The 18,740-nt window shown below is 33.3% G+C and overlaps 1 protein-coding gene across 1 annotated transcript; it reads left to right on the forward strand.

Annotated features, from left to right (window-relative positions):
- The first annotated feature begins 5,468 nt into the window (after window positions 1-5,468).
- Window positions 5,469-7,298, forward strand: LOC110738635 (F-box/kelch-repeat protein SKIP20-like). Its single transcript, XM_021919029.1, has one exon. It carries the CDS (start codon window positions 5,791-5,793, stop codon window positions 7,048-7,050), a length of 1,260 nt encoding a protein of 419 aa, XP_021774721.1. The 5' UTR covers window positions 5,469-5,790; the 3' UTR covers window positions 7,051-7,298.
- Window positions 7,299-18,740: the final 11,442 nt, after the last annotated feature.

Below are 18,740 nucleotides of genomic sequence, written 5' to 3' on the forward strand. Positions count from 1 at the left end.
TATTCAATCAAATTGCATGCCCTAACTTAATCGAGATAATTGTATTGGTCTTGTCAACTATGAATGCAACACCATGTGATACTAACATTATAACATGAAGTTGGGGATGAATAATGAGGATATTTTCTAGATTATTAGCTGTCTTTTCAATTGTCATTTGACGAGTACAAGAGACGTATACATATTAAACGTGTTAATTTAAAGACGTGAAAAATGTCTTTCAACTTTAAGTGTTAATGCAATATGTATATATGCACTTTGGCAATTTGAATGCTAGCTTTTTTTCCAATTGATTAGCCAAAAATAGCTAGATTAGGCGGCACATTTTAATCAACTTGCATTCTAGACCCAACCTTACTGCCATTGAACGTGTTGCAAGGGGCTACTTTGTTAAGATAGTACAGGAGCGATTTTTATTTTAAATATCTTCTTACTCAGTACTTCGTATTTACTTATCTTATGTGATATACTCCGTACTAATTAATATTTAATGTACATATTTGACCTTTAATAATGTTATTTGCTTTGGTATTAGTAATAAATTTAAAGAATTTAAGATTTAGAAAAACGAAGTAAATGATAAATTTATGTAGAAAAAATAAAGAAAATATACTTTGTGAAATTATAGTCAATGAATACAAGTAATACTTATTTTGCCTAAAATTGGTTTATATACAATGTTATAATCTTCTCACATAGTCACATGAGAGTTTGTTAGGATTGAAATGTGGATGAAGTATGACTCTCATGCATAGGGTGAAATCAATTCCTCTTTAGGAGGAGTGGATAAGACTTGAACTTGTGACCTTTTTGTCGCGCTAATGAACTCTTAATAATAACATGTTAGAAGATCATTTCAACCCTCAATTGTAATAAAAAACTAAAAGTATAATATAAGTGGGATATTTTTTAGTAAGATTTATTTTAAGATGTTTAGACTGTACTTTGATTTTTATTTTTATTTTCATTTTATTTGAAATAAGACATTACTTTGATTTGGACAAAAAATATCGGTGCCTAATTGGACAATTCAGTTAACAAATTACTATTGCTTTATAAGTTGCACTTTTCTTGTATGAAAATATTACACAGTTTGGTTTTAATCGATTGTTTTTGCCTAATTAATCTAATTACTTTGATTTTTCCCATGTGACATGTATGTAAATGATTTAAATTAAATTTTTTATGGATGGTATGATATTTTAGACATTAAGGGCATGTTTCGATTTACTGATAACAACTTAACTGGTTGATTGAAGCTTAACTGAATAAAGATGAAATGAATTGTTTACGATAGAAGAAAATTAAGAAGCGAATTGATGAACTGAACTGATTGGAGCTGAATTAAACTGAACTGACGTTAAGTCGAACAGGCCCACTCAAATCTTAAGGGGGAAAAAAGAAAACAATTGCACTGGAGAGTGGAAAGTCGGAGACCATGTGCACTTGTTTCAGTTTTCCTTGTATAAACTATTAAGGGCCTGTTCTCTTCCGTTGAAATTCAGTTCAATTCAGTTCAGTTCAGCTCAGTTCAGTTCAGCACAGCTCTTAATTTACGTCTAATGATATTGCTAATGATATAAAGCCAAAATTCATTCTTTTAAGCTCTTATTACAACGACGACAACAACAACAACAACAACAACAACAACAACAACAACAACAACAATAATAATAATAATAATAATAATAATAATAATAATAATAATAATATTAACAATAATAATAATAATCAATAAGTAATAAATAATAATAATCATCAATAAATAATAATAATAATAATAATAATAATAATAATAACAATAATAATTGAAATAATAATACTAATAATAATAATAATCAATAAATAATAATAATAATCATCAATAAATAATAATAATAATAATAATCAATAAATAATAATAATAATAATAATAATAATAATAATAATCAAAATTAATAATAATAATAATAATAATAATATGTACATTTGTATATACACATATGTATAGTAATAAATAATCAATAAATAATCAAAGAACACTAATCCGAAGTTAGAAATCACTAATTAATCAGTTCTATTCAGTTCAGTTCAGCTGAGTTCAGTCAATCGGAACAGGCCCTAAGTGTGAGTTCCATATCTACATACATGGGTGAACAACTCTGTGCTTATTTGAGATTTCGATTGATTTTAAAAATTGATCAATTGTATAGACAATATTATCATGATTTTTCTTAGCTTGTGTGTTATTTGTTCAACGTATACCATTTCCAATGCTTTATCAACTAAGATCAAGTTCTTTTCGGTTAACAGATTGGTACAATAAAGTACTTAGGGCATGTTCTCTTACATTGAAATTCAGTTCAGCTCCTAATTTCCTTCTTTTATAAAATATTCATTTCAATTCAGTTCAGTTAAGCTAAGTTCAGTCAATGAGAACATGCCCTTAGTTCAATTTATAATTAAATAAAGTTCATCATATAATATAAGAAAAAATGAGGTATTAATCCTTTTACTGAATAGATAGATCACGTCATAAACTACTTAATATCCACCCTCGCTATCATTGGTGGAGGCACCATTTTTTTCATAACATCTTGAACTAAAACTAAGGGAATCCATGGATGGAAATTTTGCCCCAACCAAGGTACGATGTATTACATTGAGCGCTGACTAAAGTTTTGCCCTATTCGTAGATTAAAATGTGGAGATAATCATTAAGAGGCCTACTTGATTATGACAGGAACAAAAAACATACTACCTCCGGTTCGTATTATATGTAACTTTGGTGTATTATTTGTGAGATATAAAATATTTCAAAGTTGCATATATAATACGAACCGGAGGAAGTAAGTTATTTCAATGTTTTCAATACTAGCTAGAGACTAAAATTTGCTATATTTAGGGACATAGGGACAAAGAAGACTATGGACACCAGCAAAGGGCCGTGACAAAAGACCACGGACACCAGCAAAGGGCCGTGACAAAAGACCACGGACACCAGCAAAGGGCCGTGACAGAAGACCATGGACACCAGCAAAGGGCCGTGGTAGCAAAAGTTCGTTTTTTTTTTTAAATAAAAAAATTTGAAGGCGACATCAACAGAGAGGTGCAACTCGATCGACTTCAACAAAGTGCGAATTTCCAATCGTAACGTTCGTGTTACTGCCGTTACGATTGCGGGAGGGTGTTAGGAATATAGGAAAATATATTATTGTGATATATTTTCCATATTGATCTTATGATATTATATTTATGATAATAATATATCTTAGTGATATTCTAAGAAGTTTATATGATAGAGTTTATATTGTGTAGGTTATCTTTTGTAGGCTATAAATAATAACCAAGATCATCAATACAATTCAAGCTATTCTCTCATATATAATTTGGCATGTTATCTGGTGGGCTTTAGATATAGAATTCTAATTCGACTAAACACCACTTTTTCCATAAACACATGGATTCATCTCGCTCGACCCTTTACTCGTACTTGCTAAGCATTGACAATTGCATCCTTTCAAATCCTAAATTGACGTGAAAACCGAAAGGGATTTGTTAAACGTCGCCCGCAAATCTCCACATAAAGCCCACAAATATTTTTACTTTGACTCTTTTGCCCTTTTTCTAATTTTGACCGAAACCGTAATTCACTCTCACGAAGAATGTGGAGCTGGAGTGGATCGCCGAGGGACACCGAAGAGCCGTCATCGTCGCCGGAAAGCGAGATAATCCGGGGGAAAAATTACGAAAAGTAGGGGTGGCGTCTGGTCAGGACGCCGCCACCATGGTTGTGGCGTCCTGGCCAGACGCCGCCACCATGGTTGTGGCGTCCTGGCCAGACGCCGCCACCATGGTTGTGGCGTCCTGGCCAGACGCCGCCACCATGGTTGTGGCGTCCTGGCCAGACGCCACCCCTACTTTTTGTAATTTTTTTTTTTTTTGTAATTTGTTATTTATTTATTTATTTATTCTTTTTTTTTGTAATTTTATTTAAAATTTTTAAAATTTTATTTAAAGTTTTTGTTTTTTTTAATTAAACATTAACACAAAAAATTCTGATTTAAAAAAATATATATACATTAGAAATAAAAACATTAACACATAAAACAAAAATATCAAACATTAACAAAAGAATTCTGATTTTCCAAAAAAAAATTATTAGACAAAAAAAAAAAAAAAAAAGTGGTAGGGCGCCTGGCCAGGACGCCCAGCCCCTGGTGGTGGCGTCTGCTCCGGCCGCCGGGACCAGGGGGCTGGCGTCTGACCTGGACGCCCAGCCACGGCGGTGGCGCCTCTGGAAAACGCCACAACCGTGGCTAGGCGTCCAGGTCAGACGCCAGCCCCCTGGTTCCGGCGGCCGGAGCAGACAGGCGCCCCACCTCTTCTGGTTTTTTTTTAAAATTTTTTTTTTAAAAAAAACCCTGCCACCGTGAGCCGTCCTTCCCTCCGCCGCTGTGGCCGCCAAGTCCTTTCCTTGCCGCCTCAACATTGCCGTATTTTCGGGTGATTAGAGTGTGGGTATGGGTTAGATTTTTTTATTTTAGGTTTAGGGCAATAAGGTAAATTCAATATAGATTTGTGGGCTTTATGTGGAGATTTGCGGGCGATGTTTAGCAATCCACAAACCGAAAACCTCAAGAGGAAACTAATAGATGTGGCAAGCTAGCTTAGGCCTATGAAGTGCACTCATATTTGTGACCTAAAAACTTTGGTATTGTTTGGATATTCCCATTCCCTCCCATACTCGACTACTATAAATTTATTCTAAGAAAAGAATTACAAAATCATAAAAATTGCTTAAAAACATAAGAAATATTAATAAAGAAACCTTAGCTGATTTAAAATAAACTCTCTAAGAAACCCCCCTCCCCCCAAAAAAAAAACACAAAAATACTCTATTAGGTAAAAATAATTTTAGTTCAGCAAAAATAAGTTTAATTCAGTAAAAATAATTTATGGTCAGTAAAAATCAGTAACTTTAAAGAATAAATATAACTGAAAATCAGTAAAAATAATTTCAATTTAGTAATAATAATTTAAAGGTCTGTTCTGTTCAGCTTAATTTCAGTTCAGATTCAATCAGTTTAGTTCCTAATTTCATTCTCACATAAACAATTTATTTCTACTCTATTCAATTCAGTTCAGCCTCAATCAGTTCAGTTGTTTTCAATAAATCGAAACAGGCCCTAAGTTCATCAAAACTAAGATCAAGTGAACAAGGACATACTCTATGGATCTCATAATACATGTCATCTTATTAGTGTTTATGTACCGCGCATTACTATTGTTAAGTAATTGTAGTTAATATTTCGAAATGACACTTTGGTAAACAAAAAGTCATTTAATATCAAATTACCATTATAAGACAACCTATATTTCGAATCAAAAGATTCTACCCAAAAACAACTTATAATTTAGGTCGGTGAGATTACGTGATAGAAAAACAGATGAGCTTTATCCTAAAAGAATCATCCGAGAAAAGACTCTCGAGCAAATCAAATAACCCTAATTACAAACTTAGATACTTTGTACAAAATCAAAAATTCAATTAATATAAATTGCCAAAGGACACAACTTTTACACAATTAGCAATTTTTCCAACTCCAACTTGTAACGTGGGCGCGGTTAAATTTTCCCTTATATATACTCTCCTCTTACCACTTTGTCTTCACTACTTCACTTCACATCCATTTTTCGTCACTCTAAAAAAAAAATCAAAAAACAAAATTTTGCCTAAATTCCCAAAATTCCTCACAAATTTCTAATTTGAACAACAAAAATCAATTAACCCTTTAATTTTGTTGATTAATGGGAGATAATTGTGCTACAAAATCAATGGGGTTTCTCCAATTTGAGCAATTAATCCCAGGTTTACCAGATGATTTAGCAATGGAGTGTCTTTTGAGAGTACCCATTACTTCTCATCCTTCACTTAGATTGGTTTCTCATCTATGGAAGTCTACTGTCTCTCATCCTTCTTTCTTCTCCAATCGCCGCCTCGCTCGCTTCGCCGAAAATCATGTGTTTCTTATACAGCCACAGTCACCTCCGCCGCCGTTACTGGTGGCTGAAGATAAAAGTTTACTCGAAGAATCAGAATCCGATGATGGTATCAAAGAAGTTGTTAATGGGAGTCCACTTCTTTACAATCTGAATGTTTTTAACACGAATAATGAAGAATGGCGTTGTTTAGCAGGGGTTACAATCCCTACATTTTCGCAGTGTGTTGTTTTGCCGGCGGTGAGGAAGTTGGTGGTGCTAGGCGGGTGGGACCCGGCGACGCTGGAGCCGGTTTCGAGGGTGTTGGTTCTGGACCTCGCCGTCGGGACGTGGAGGGAGGGATCCCCGATGCCGACGGCAAGATCGTTCTTCGCCTGTGCGGCGGCAGGGCCTTCCACGGTCTACGTCGCCGGAGGGCATGACGGACAGAAGAATGCCCTCCGATCGGCGGAGGCCTACGACGCTGTGGCCGACAAGTGGAAGGCCCTGCCGCCAATGGCGGAAGAACGAGACGAAAGCTACGGACTGTCCTTAACAAAAGAAGAAAAGTTCTGGGTTATAAGCGGCTACGGGACTGAATCTCAAGGGAGATTCAGGCCCGATGCCGAAGTATTCGACCCAGAGTCGAATACTTGGGAAATTGTTTCCGGGGTATGGCCGTACCCCGGAAACAATCCCAAATCCACCGCCGTTGTCACAGTAGAAGGACAACGGCGGTGGTGGTACGTCCTCGAGGGCGAAATAAAAGAATTCCAATGGGATGACAAGGTGTGGAAAGGGGTGAACCTAGGATCGATTCCGAAACGAGTAACGGAGTTATGGTCATCTTCATCATCGGTTTCCTTGATTGATGTTGGAAATGGTAAGATTTTCTTGATGGGAAATGGGGAGAATTGTGGTGGGGAAGGTATGTTCATCTTGGAGAGAAAAAATGTGGATAATAACACCAACAACAATAATAACAATTGCAATAAAGGTCAAGGTGGAGTTAATTGGAGATGGCAACATGTTCATGCTCCTCCAAGATTTTTTGGGTTCCCCTTCTCCGCTTCTCACCTTCTTATCTAGGCTTGCATTGTTTCTTACGAGTATAACTTGTTAGAGAAATTGTCTTAGGTCCAGGATTATTATTGCAAATCAAGTTCCGCGAGAAAAAGTGTCTATAGTCTATACCAATGTTTTAATAAATTATGAGTATATGTTATTATGTTACTCCGTGTCTTATACGGATGTTCGAAGATTGTATAAATCTAGATGATGAGCGAATTACTATTCTTAATTTCTTTATTATTGTTAATTATTATTATTATTATTAATTTTGACTTGATTTTGCACAAAAATACGAATACTAACAACTCTAGATTCTGAGTTTAAAACTTATAGATTGCAATTTAAACACTAACTATTCTATGGTCTATATATTTGAACAATAATGCATATATTGACTTGGTATGGTTTTAAACAAAAAAGGAAGTGGTGTATGAAGTAGCGTGTAAAGTGTTGTGATGTTGTAAAAGGTGTACAAGCAAACAATTTATGTTTGGGGAGAATAATTTCAATTTTTGATTTCTTAGAATCCAATTTGACATGTACATAAGATAACATAGCATTATAGAGGGAATTTTGTGTAGAACTACCCTAAAGATAGGGTCATTTGTGAACAACTACCCATTTTTTTTTTTATTTGTTTAAAACTATCCGCAAGTTTGGAAAAGTTTGGGAAGCACTACCCACTAACGTTTTTCGTCCCATTAAAACGTTATTTTGGCCCAATTTTTTACTTTTTTCAATTATAATGGTCAATTAATGCTAAAATAAGCAAAAACCCCAATTCAATTAAATCCCCAAACTTTAGAAATTAAAATCCCAAAATAATACTACGCTCATGAATCCTAAAATAAATTATGATTAAAACCTTAATTAGGTTAAGTAAGGTAAATTAAAACCTTTATACAAATTGGGAGAGTTAATTGGGTGGCAAAAGTGAAAAAAGTAAGTTCCGATAACGTCTTAATTGGACGAAAAATGTTAATGGGCAGTGCTACCCAAATGTTTTCAAACTTATGGGTAATTCTAAACAAATAAAAAAATGAGTAGTTGTTCACAAATGACCCTATCTTTAGGGTAGTTCTACACAAAATTTTCCATTATAGAATTTAATATCCACTGAATACTTTTTGTTTTCGTTTTTTTTATCGGCACAAATAAGCTACGTAGTATCAAGAGTTTAGAACCTAGTAAATTACCTATCGAGGTGGGCTCATGGAGACATTTGAACTTGTAATTTATCGTATAAAATCATTTTCTAACACTTTAAATACTCGTAATTATCATTTTCGACCTTGTTTCTTGATACAAATTTTCAACAAAATTTCGTAGGTTTGTTTTGATAAAGATGTGTCTATCAATAGTAACATATACAAGGAGAGAAAATTGAGAACAACTCCAATACCATCACATAAACTTGTAAGCTAATTATCTTTCTAGTTAGTTTGAGCCACAATGGCTAGCTATTAGCTTACTATTGAACTTATTAATTTATTGTTTTCATCTTGATTACTAATTTACCTATAGCATTATTTTTTGGCAAGTTTTTTTTTCCAAGCAAATTAGTTTAGTAAAGCTAATTGCATATTCTAGATCCAACGATCGAGCTAATAGTTAGTGTAGATTTCGGATTTTTGGTCGATTTCGGGTCATTTGTCATATGAGTCGGGTAATCGTGTAATCATAATTACTACATGCTTATATTAATGGAAAAATTGTCAAAAATTATACAAACTTTGAGCGATCCGCTAAAAACAAGTCAAACTTTTAATTAATTCTAAATAATACAAACTTTAAGGGATATCTTTACTTACAACTTATTTAACCAATTATTTATTTTTTTATTTATCTTATATAGTTGTTTAATAGTTTTAAAAAAAATAATACAATGTCACGTGTTCTATATAACTTATTCATGAGCTAACTAATCGGTTAAGTTGTTTAAAGCGGATAACCCTCAAAGTTTATATTATTTAAAAATAATTAAAAGTGTGGCTTGTTTTTGACGGATTGCTCAAAGTTTGTATTATTTTTGACAATTTTTCCTATATTAATTTTAAAAAGTGAATAAAATAAGGTCTTATCTTATCATTTACCTCTGAATCGATTTCTAGTCACTCAATTTTTACAATTTTGTTGCTTTTTTTAAACACAAAAGAAGTGATGTATGTGTATTTTTAATTTGTATTTGTTTTTTTTGTTTTTTTTTTGATAAATAAAATATCTATCTCTTGTTTTGTTAGTTATTTTATATTTTTTGGTATCTTATATCTCTAACATGTTTAATACAATATTTTTTTTTTTTGAATAGACATGTTCAATACAATATAGAATATGTGAGATTGAGAAATAAATGAACAATGCTACAAGAGTAATGAATGAAGAATCGACAAACGTAGACACGTAGTATAGTGTAGTACTTGTACAAAGCTATAAAGCCAAAAGTTTAATTTGTCGCCTGAGTCAGTATTTCAGTATTTGTTAATTAAAACTTTATTCTTTGTTTTTTCGGCTGACACAAATCAATTAAAGTTCTGTGAATAATTGAAATTGATTGCATGATAGCCCATACTACTTTTATTTTATACTACTCGTATTCCTAAAAAAATTATAATGAAAATAAAAAATACTCCCTTCATTTTTAAATATTTGCTCCATTTCTATTTTATACACTATTTATTTATCCTACTTTGAATAATGTTTGTGAGTTATACATAAGAAAAAATATAGTCTTGTAGATACTTGTTGGAATCATCTCAATAAATAGATTATTAATTTTCAATTGTTAGAATTTATACTTATTGGAAATTAAATATATTAGTGATCAAAGATTAGAATTGGCATGCGTGTCCAAGAGAAATGAAGCAAGTATTTAAAAACGGAGGGAGTACTATGTTTGATACTAGTAATAAGAGTAACTGAGTAACCTCATTTTTCCATTGCAATACCAATAATAACCCCTCATCACGTTATGGACACTCCTCATATTCAGCGCTCTGACATCATGTTAATGAACCAATTCAACTAAAAGGTTAATGTAATGGTTGAAATCCAAAATTGATTTATATACTCTATCACACATTCACACCCCTTCACATGAATACTCATTGGACTTGAATTGTGGATATAACATTGGTCCCACCATACCCAATATCAAATCATCTTTGTGGTACACAAATATGCAAAAACCTATACAGTAATAAGGAAAAAGATATTTCATGTAGGCATGTAGCAGCCTAATGTACCAAATACTAGAATTATTACAAATAATGTTAGGCATTGATATTTTCCTTTCCCAAGCCACAATTTCTTTTTCAACGATTACTTCTACTTTGCAAATTTAACTATTAATGTAATTCCCATCTATCAACTATAAGAACGATCAGTCATAATCCAAATTAACTCCCTAAATATCTCTATGTATGTATGTTTAGTACCCGTTTTTTTTTTTTTAAACAAAATTTATGTTTATTACAAATTTACAATACTTATTCATCCTTTATAAAAAAAAAAAAAAAGAGTCCTGAAGGACACAAAAAATCATTAATTAAAGTCATATGACATTTACAATTGACAATTAACGATAATGAAAACAAATATAACAAAGTCAAACAAGAATTAATGGGGAAGACTAAGAATCCATATATGTGAATATAACAATTTAGCATATTCTCAATTATTCGTTATGTCATACAACTTTTTAAGTCGATCTGTCTTCGCTTCGCAATTTTGTGAGAAAGTAAATTCTTGTGTTGATCTCGTAACCCGAATCTTATCAATCGTAGCCTGCACAACCAGAGACCAGATTAAATACAGATAAAACCTTGTCTTTTGAAGGAGGTAGAAAAAACCTTGTCTTTCGAAGGAGGTAGAAAAAACCTTGTCTTTCGAATGAGACATTATTATAACCTAAGAAACAAAAAACTTAAAAGAAAATAAAGATTAGGGTTTTCCACCGGTGAAATTCAATTGAAGACCTTTGAAAAGTAACATTAAAGACTAAGGTTTAGGAGAGAGAAAAGAGAATATCTTTTTTCATTTTTAATACATACGAAGTACAAAGTAGCTTAGATTATAAAATAAGATGAACTAAATATACGTACATAGATCATGTTTTTTAGCTCATCTGATCTTATTTTTACTTGCCTAAATTGATTTGAGTCTTCTTCTTCTTCTTCTTCTTCTTCTTCTTTATTTTTATTTATTATTTTTTTTTATCAAATCCAAACTTATTTTTTGTAAGGTCTTCTTAGATTTTAATGTGTATTTTGTAAATTTATAAAATTCTTAAACTTTTTATCTATTACAAATTTAAAATATTTAGCAATAAAAAATCATATATAAAATATTAAATGTTAAATATATATAAACCTGTATGAACTTATTATTTTTCTAATTTAATTTAAAATAATAGAGTAACAAGGTATTGAGAAACTCTTTAAAATATGCAAATGTCACTTTCAATTTATGGTCCACCAAATCCATTTATTTTTTAAATAAATTACAAAATGTATTAAAATATTAATAAGAGTCCTACACTTTTTGTCAAATGAGACTTAAAGTTGAGTTTCTAAACTTAGCAACTTTCTTTTGGAGTTGCTAAGTTTAGGTACCAACTTATTGGTTTACATTGCAAAAAATACTCTCTCTCTTAAAAATACTCATTTGAGTCTTACATTGGAGATGGTCTAACCATAGCCATGGACGAAAATAATACTCAAGTATCACATGGTAGGGTGTTAAGAATAATATTTTATTTCCTTAGATAGAGTAGGGTTCAAGAATTGGAACACTACAATACAAACAACAAGAACCCCATGCAATATTTTATTATGTATTATTACACCAAAAAAACAAATAAAAAATAAAAATCAAAATTTTCTTATGCATGCCAATGTACAGCTAGTCCTAGTACTTCTTAAACCTGGGCACGGGCCGGGTTGGCCCGCATGCCGCCCGGCACGGCCCGCCGTTCGGGGCAGCCCGGCACGACCCGAATTCAAGCACGGCACGACACGAAGTTCAACTCCCGTGCCACGGGCCGTGCCACGGACAGGGTTGAGAATTCCCAGGCACGTCCCGGCACGAGCACGGCCATGGCCCGCCGTGCTGGCCCGTCGTGCCGGCCCGTCGTGCCGGCCCGCAGGCACGGCCCGCGGGCCAACGGTAATGTTACCGTTTATCCTAGCTCCTTAATAAGCCAAAAAAGCAGCTAAAAAACGGCTAGTTTTTTGCCAATTTGCTCCCCAAAAATTCTATAAATACTCACCTCCATTTCATTCCCAAATCACAATCTCTTCTTCTTATCTCTTATATTCTCTAAATCTCTAATAATCCTTATTTTCTTAAATTCTCTAATTATTCTCTTAAATTCTCTAATTATTTTCCTAATATCGGAAAAAATTAAAAAGTTCGTAATCGTAATTAGTGGAGCGTTGAAGCACGGTTGTAAGATCTAAACTAATCTTAAATTTATTATTGTTTTATTGTTATTATTAGAATAATCTTGTTTAATTATTATTGTTGTTAATTGTTATTGTTGTTGTTATAATTGTTGTTATTAATTATTATTATTGTTACAATTGTTGTTATTATTTATTTTTGTTGTTATTGTTATTGTTATTGTTATAGTTGTTGTTATTAATTAATATTATTGATATTTTTATTGTTAAAATTGTTGTTATTAATTATTATTATTATAGTTAACCACTTTTTATTAAAAAATTAATTGTTAATTATGGCATCGAACAACCCATCATCTAGGTCTAGGGGGAAAGGCCGACTTATCCGTAGTAGTAGTTCTACGGAACCACCAAATACAATGAGCCCCCAAATTACGAGTCAAACCAATGACCCCATTTACTTCCCCCCGGGCTATGAGCCATATAATACGTCGGGATTTCCAGCACCACCACTAAACCAATTTCCACTACCACCATACCAATTTCCACCTAATTATATCGGTGATCAACAAAACTATTGTTCTAGCCAAGGTAGCCAAGAAAGTACCCGAATTCCCTCCGGTTCTACCCCTTCTACTGCCACTCCCACTAGTCCCACTACTAACCATCACACACATCATGAATGGTTAACCGAAACTGAGATGCTACTTTTGAAAAACCGAAGGAGTGAGGTATGGCGTTATTTTGTCCTAAGTAAAGATGGTGAACAATGGGCAAAATGTAAAACATGTAATAGTGTATTCACGGAAGTTACCAAAAACGGGACGGGACACTTATCTAGACACATGAAAGCTTGTGCAAAACCAGCTAGTGATCCAACCCAGCCCAAAATTTCCCAATTCCATCCATACGACTTTACATACAACTATGAGAGGGATAGGGATGAACTAGGAAAAATGATAGTACACGCCGAACAACCTTTTCTTTTCTCGGAAAGTGACGCATTCAACACCTACATTAACAAAGCACTACAACCCCAACATAAAAGAATCTCTAGGAAAACCGTTCGTTCCGCCGCAATGAAAAATTTCCTAGAGTACAAAGTCCGGTTACAAGCCGAATTGAGTAACCTTAACTGTAGAGTATCTTTAACAGCCGATTCTTGGGATAGTGGTTATAAATATCACTATTTATGTGTGACTTGCCATTGGGTAGATGATCAATGGATGTTACAAAAAAGAATAATACATTTCAAAATGCTGGAATACCCACACACCGGCATTAACATTGCTCACCATTTAATGCAAGCAATAGACGAATACAACCTTCGAGATAAAATGATGTCTATGACTTTTGATAATGCAACCTCTATGACATACACAGCTAATCTTATCAAACAAAACTTAACCGATGTACTATTAGACGGTGAAGCTCTTCATACTAGATGTGTTTGCCATGTACTTAACTTATGTGTACAGGATGGAGTTCGGGCAATTGGCCCATACTACAGCAAAATCAGAGATGCTATTATGTCTATTAATAGCTCTAACATGAGATACCAAGAATGGAAGAGTTTTCTAAAACAACAAAAGATAAGGGTAATAAAAATTAGAACCGATTGCCCAACTAGGTGGAATTCCACCTATGACATGTTAACAAAGGCAATTGAGTACAAGGGCCCGTTAACATTATTTTACAACCTAAAATTTCCACAAAATGCTTTGTATGATGATGATTGGAATAACTGTGAAAGATATATGCAATTTTTACAGTTATTATATAACATGACGTATTGTTTTTCTACTGTTTACAATCCTTGTGCTCAAAACTTTCTTTCTAATGCATGCTTACTCGCCCAACTTTTCGCTGATCATCGCCATCAAAGTGATTATGATCAGTATCTTCCAGCAATGGAAAAAAAGTGGCGTAAATATTATAGTGAGATTCCTTTGATTTATATTTTTGCTTCCATATTAGATCCTAGGCAAAAGTATGAAAACACATTTATGTTAGTTGACATTTACTTTCAATGCATGTTTCTTGACGATGATGTAGAAAACTATAAGACTAATGTGAAGGATCAGTTTTTTGTTTTATATAGAGTCTATGAAGCCAAATATGGCACCGTTCCTCGCTCAGGGCCTTCCCAACCATCCAAAAACGTAAGTAAGAAGGCCAAACATTTATTTTCACAAGCTACTAACTTGATTTCAAGGTTTTCAGGTGATTCATCAATCAGGAGAACGCAAAGCGACGTCTCGGAGTTGCAGATGTACCTGAGTTACGACTTCACCAAAGGCATGGACGACGATGAGATAAACAGCCTCGACCTCCTTGCATGGTGGAAACAACAAAGCTCGAAGCATCCAACTTTGGCGGCAATGGCACGAGACATTCTTGCTATCCAAGTTTCCTCCGTCGCCTCCGAACGAGCTTTCAGCGCATCCGGAAGGGTTTTAGACGATAGAAGAACAAGTCTAAAACCCGAAACACTAGAAATGTGCGTGTGTTTCAAAGATTGGTTGGATGCGGAAAATCGCTCACAAGACCGTTCTTACGACCACAACGACAACGAAGAAGGAACCTCCGCTTCCGGTTCGGGTTCGGCTAGTTCCCAATCTATGCAACTAGCCGATGACCTTGAAGGCGAAGACGAAGACGAGCAAGAAGAAGGAGAAGAAGAATAGACAATTATTGTATATTGTACGATTTTAAAAATATCAATTTTATCATTTTCCAATTTTTGTTTAATACCATCATTGTATGATTTTTATCATTGTTATCATTGTACAATTTTCTCAACTCAAGTAATAATAATATAAAGTACGCATTATTCACATCCAAAGTCCAATTTGCCTTTTTTCCCCGTTTTGTTACAATTTGTAAATTCATATTAAAAAAAAAATAAAATTATACCAATTACTAATAAATCATAAACATTAAATTTTAAAGTAATAGTATAAAGTAAATATATAAATATAAATATTGAATATACAAATTATAAAACATAAATATTCAACTTATAATTATAAAATTCATAACTTGATAACTTATAACTTATAAGTTATAAACTTATAAAACTTATAATTATAATTTTATAACTTATATACATTATAAACTTATTAATTTATAATGTTGTCATATAAAAAATAAAAAAAAATAAAAAATTATTTGAAAACTGCACCAGCCCGCAGGCCGGCACGGCACGAGCCCGCCAGGCACGAGGGCCGTGCCGTGCCGTGGGCTGGCCTGTGAAAATGGCCGGCACGGCACGGCACGAAATCCTGGGCCCGCCGGCACGACCGGCACGGCACGAACCAGCCCGTGGCCCGCCAGGCACGGCCCGCGGCGGCACGGCGCCCAGGTTTAGTACTTCTAGAGATAAGAAAAAATGGCCCATTTCATAGAGGAACATGTGTGTGAATGATTGTAAAATTATAGGGCTATTATTTGAATGGTTAGCCTACGTGTCATAATCTGATAATCTTGATTGAGATAGGAAATACCCCGTGAACTTATAATATACTTCCTCCGTTTTTTTCAGATGCAACACACACTTTTTTCACGGAATTTAAGAAATGTAGGGTTCATATGATATGATACACTTTAAAATGGGATGAGTGGTTGTTAGGAATGTAATTTAGTGGGTCATGTGCTTTAAATAAGGGAAATAGTATAGTTTTTCCCTAAAGTAACTTTTCTTTTATAGTGTGTTGCAATTATTGTGACATTTCATTTTTAGGGAAGTGTTGCAAGTAAAAGAAAACGGAGGAAGTACAAGTAGTGTTCATTTTTCATTTTTATAAACTTTTACAATTTTTTTTTTTTTTAAAAAAAAGGGGGTTATATTTGCTAGAATGAGAAATAAGAAATGAGAAAAGAAATCTCCACCCTTAGATTTTAGTAACTACCGACGGCTCAGATTAAAACATTAAAAATTCACCCTTCTCTAGCTATATATATATATAGGAGGGGTTAAGATAAAAAACAAATAAGAACTAAACTTTTTTTTTTTTTTTTTCTATTGAGACTTTTTTTTTTCACCTTTTAGGACCTAAGAAAAAAATTCAGTGGGATAAATTAACTATGGTATAATAGTGGGGCCCATCAATTGCATAAGACTTTTTGTTAGTCCCCCCCCCCAATAAAGTGTGTTAACCCGAAAAAAAGGGCGTCATTTTAACTGAGTGCATCTCAAGCGCATAGTTCTTATACAATTACAATACATATAGGAGGACAAAAATGTAAATTTTGCAAGATTTTGGAAAAAAAAAAATGAATCTACAATGGTACCACTAAAGTATAAGTTGCCAGAATAATACTTTTTGTGTACTATTATGCGTATAGTGGTACTTTTTACCATCCTATAAGTTGAATATTTTTTCTCAAAATACTTACCACCTGTCACGTACCTATTATGCATGTAGTGGTACATTTTCCATCCTGTATGTTTGCTAAGCCAATAGGAGCTATGTGCTAAGAGTTAACCATTTTAACTCTCACGTACTCTTCATCATCAACATCCCTTTGTTTGTTCTCTCTTTCAGAAATAATTGAAGCTCCAAAGGCGGTTTTGGTGCAGATTATTAGCGGCTTTTCAAACATATTAGCATAAGTATGTTGTCTATGAATCCTGTTCAAATTTTTTACATCAATTTTTGTATTTTCTACTAGGGTTTAAAGCTTTTTTTTTTAGAAAAATAAAAATTGTGGGTATAATTGAATTATAATGCTAGAATTGATGCTTAGTGTTATTATTGTGTTTTTTTTTTTTTTTTTTTTGGAATTAGTAAACTTTTTTTTAACCCTAATCAATGTTTAGGTTGGTTAGTATATTTTTTAGATTAAATTGTCTGATAATTAACCATAGGTCCCAAAAGATGAAATAAAAAAGTTCAGGTTTTAGTCCCTAATTATTACCTTAACTCATCGAAGGAGTGTGTAATACAAAATTTTTCCTTGTTTTTGTAAAAAAAACAGTGTGTAACACAGTATTTGTATTGTTTAGAAAATAAAAAGACTAAACACAATCTCTCTTCTCTTTCTATTAACAAAAAAATGTGATCTAGCTCTCCTCTTTCCTAAACCTTAGTCTCCATTGTTAAGTTTTAAATGGATTGGACTTTCATTAGTACAGTTTTCATCGGTGAAAATACCCAATTTTTATTTCTTGATATCATTAGTTTTCAATTTCTTTTGAAATAAGTACAAGTCCTTTTTTTTTCTTTTTGAAATTTGCTTTCAAATCAGTACAAGGTTTTCCAATCTCTTTTGAAATACAATGTTTATCTCCTTCTCACTTTGAGGGAAGCTGATTTTTATTTAAAATCAGGGGTTGTTAATATATTGGATTGTCATGAAATTGTTTCGTTGTTGAAAAATTATTGACAAACGTGTACAGTCAAAATGAGAAAAATACTTGAAACAGAGGGTATACTTCTTATAAAACATATTTGAGTTGTACAAATATTTTAGAAAATTCTATATGGTGGCCTTCAACTTTTAAATATTTCATATAGTGGTAGGGATTTTTTTTTCTTATATAAAGTGTTGTCCAAGTATTCTAATAATTTACATATAGGCCTTATTTAAATGATTAACCCATCATTAAACTCTCAAAGCTACACAAAATTAATCCGTAATTTGGCTGATTTTGGCATGTAATTGAGACATTTATGGCATTTTCATTCCTCATTTTTGACCTTATTTTGAGGTTTTTTTTTAATTTTTTTTTTAATTTTTTTTTATTTTTTAACAATAGCAAAGGAACAAAAGAACTAAGAAAAAGTAGACAAAGCCGACATCTTCTAGCCATGTCGTTAGCTCGTTGTATCTGATCTCTTGGCACCTTTAATATCGCACACCTCAAAAAGGTGGCCCCTACTTCCCTAATTTCCTTAATCAACCAGGTTATCGAGACATCCTTACCTAGGTTATCTTGCAGATTGTTAAGGAGGGAAATAGAGTCAGAAAGCAGAAGGATACCTTGCTTCCCTTGTGCTTTTGCCCATTTCATTGCTTCAAGGCATGCCCACGCTTCACACTTGACCACTGATGAGGCCGCTCCACATTTCCCCCTTTCGTCCGACGAACTATTTCCAACGACTACCAAACCAACCCCTGCCCTCGAAGTCTTCTTCTTCCAAGAACCATCTTCTTCCACAATGAAGTTGTCATAACCAGTCTTGTCTCTTCCTAGCTACACATGATTCAAACCTGGGGGAATGACTGGGTCAATGCTTCTCATTACCCTGTTAGAATCATCATGATTACCCTTTTGGGTGAAGACCTCGTGGTCTTGCATTGCTT

Source organism: Chenopodium quinoa, unplaced genomic scaffold, assembly GCF_001683475.1.
Source record: "Chenopodium quinoa cultivar QQ74 unplaced genomic scaffold, ASM168347v1, whole genome shotgun sequence".
Classification (NCBI taxonomy): Eukaryota; Viridiplantae; Streptophyta; class Magnoliopsida; order Caryophyllales; family Amaranthaceae; genus Chenopodium; species Chenopodium quinoa.

Excerpts from the sequence above, each read along its gene's own strand:
- LOC110738635 (XM_021919029.1), top strand. The coding sequence starts at position 5,791 with ATGGGAGATAATTGTGCTACAAAATCAATGGGGTTTCTCCAATTTGAG.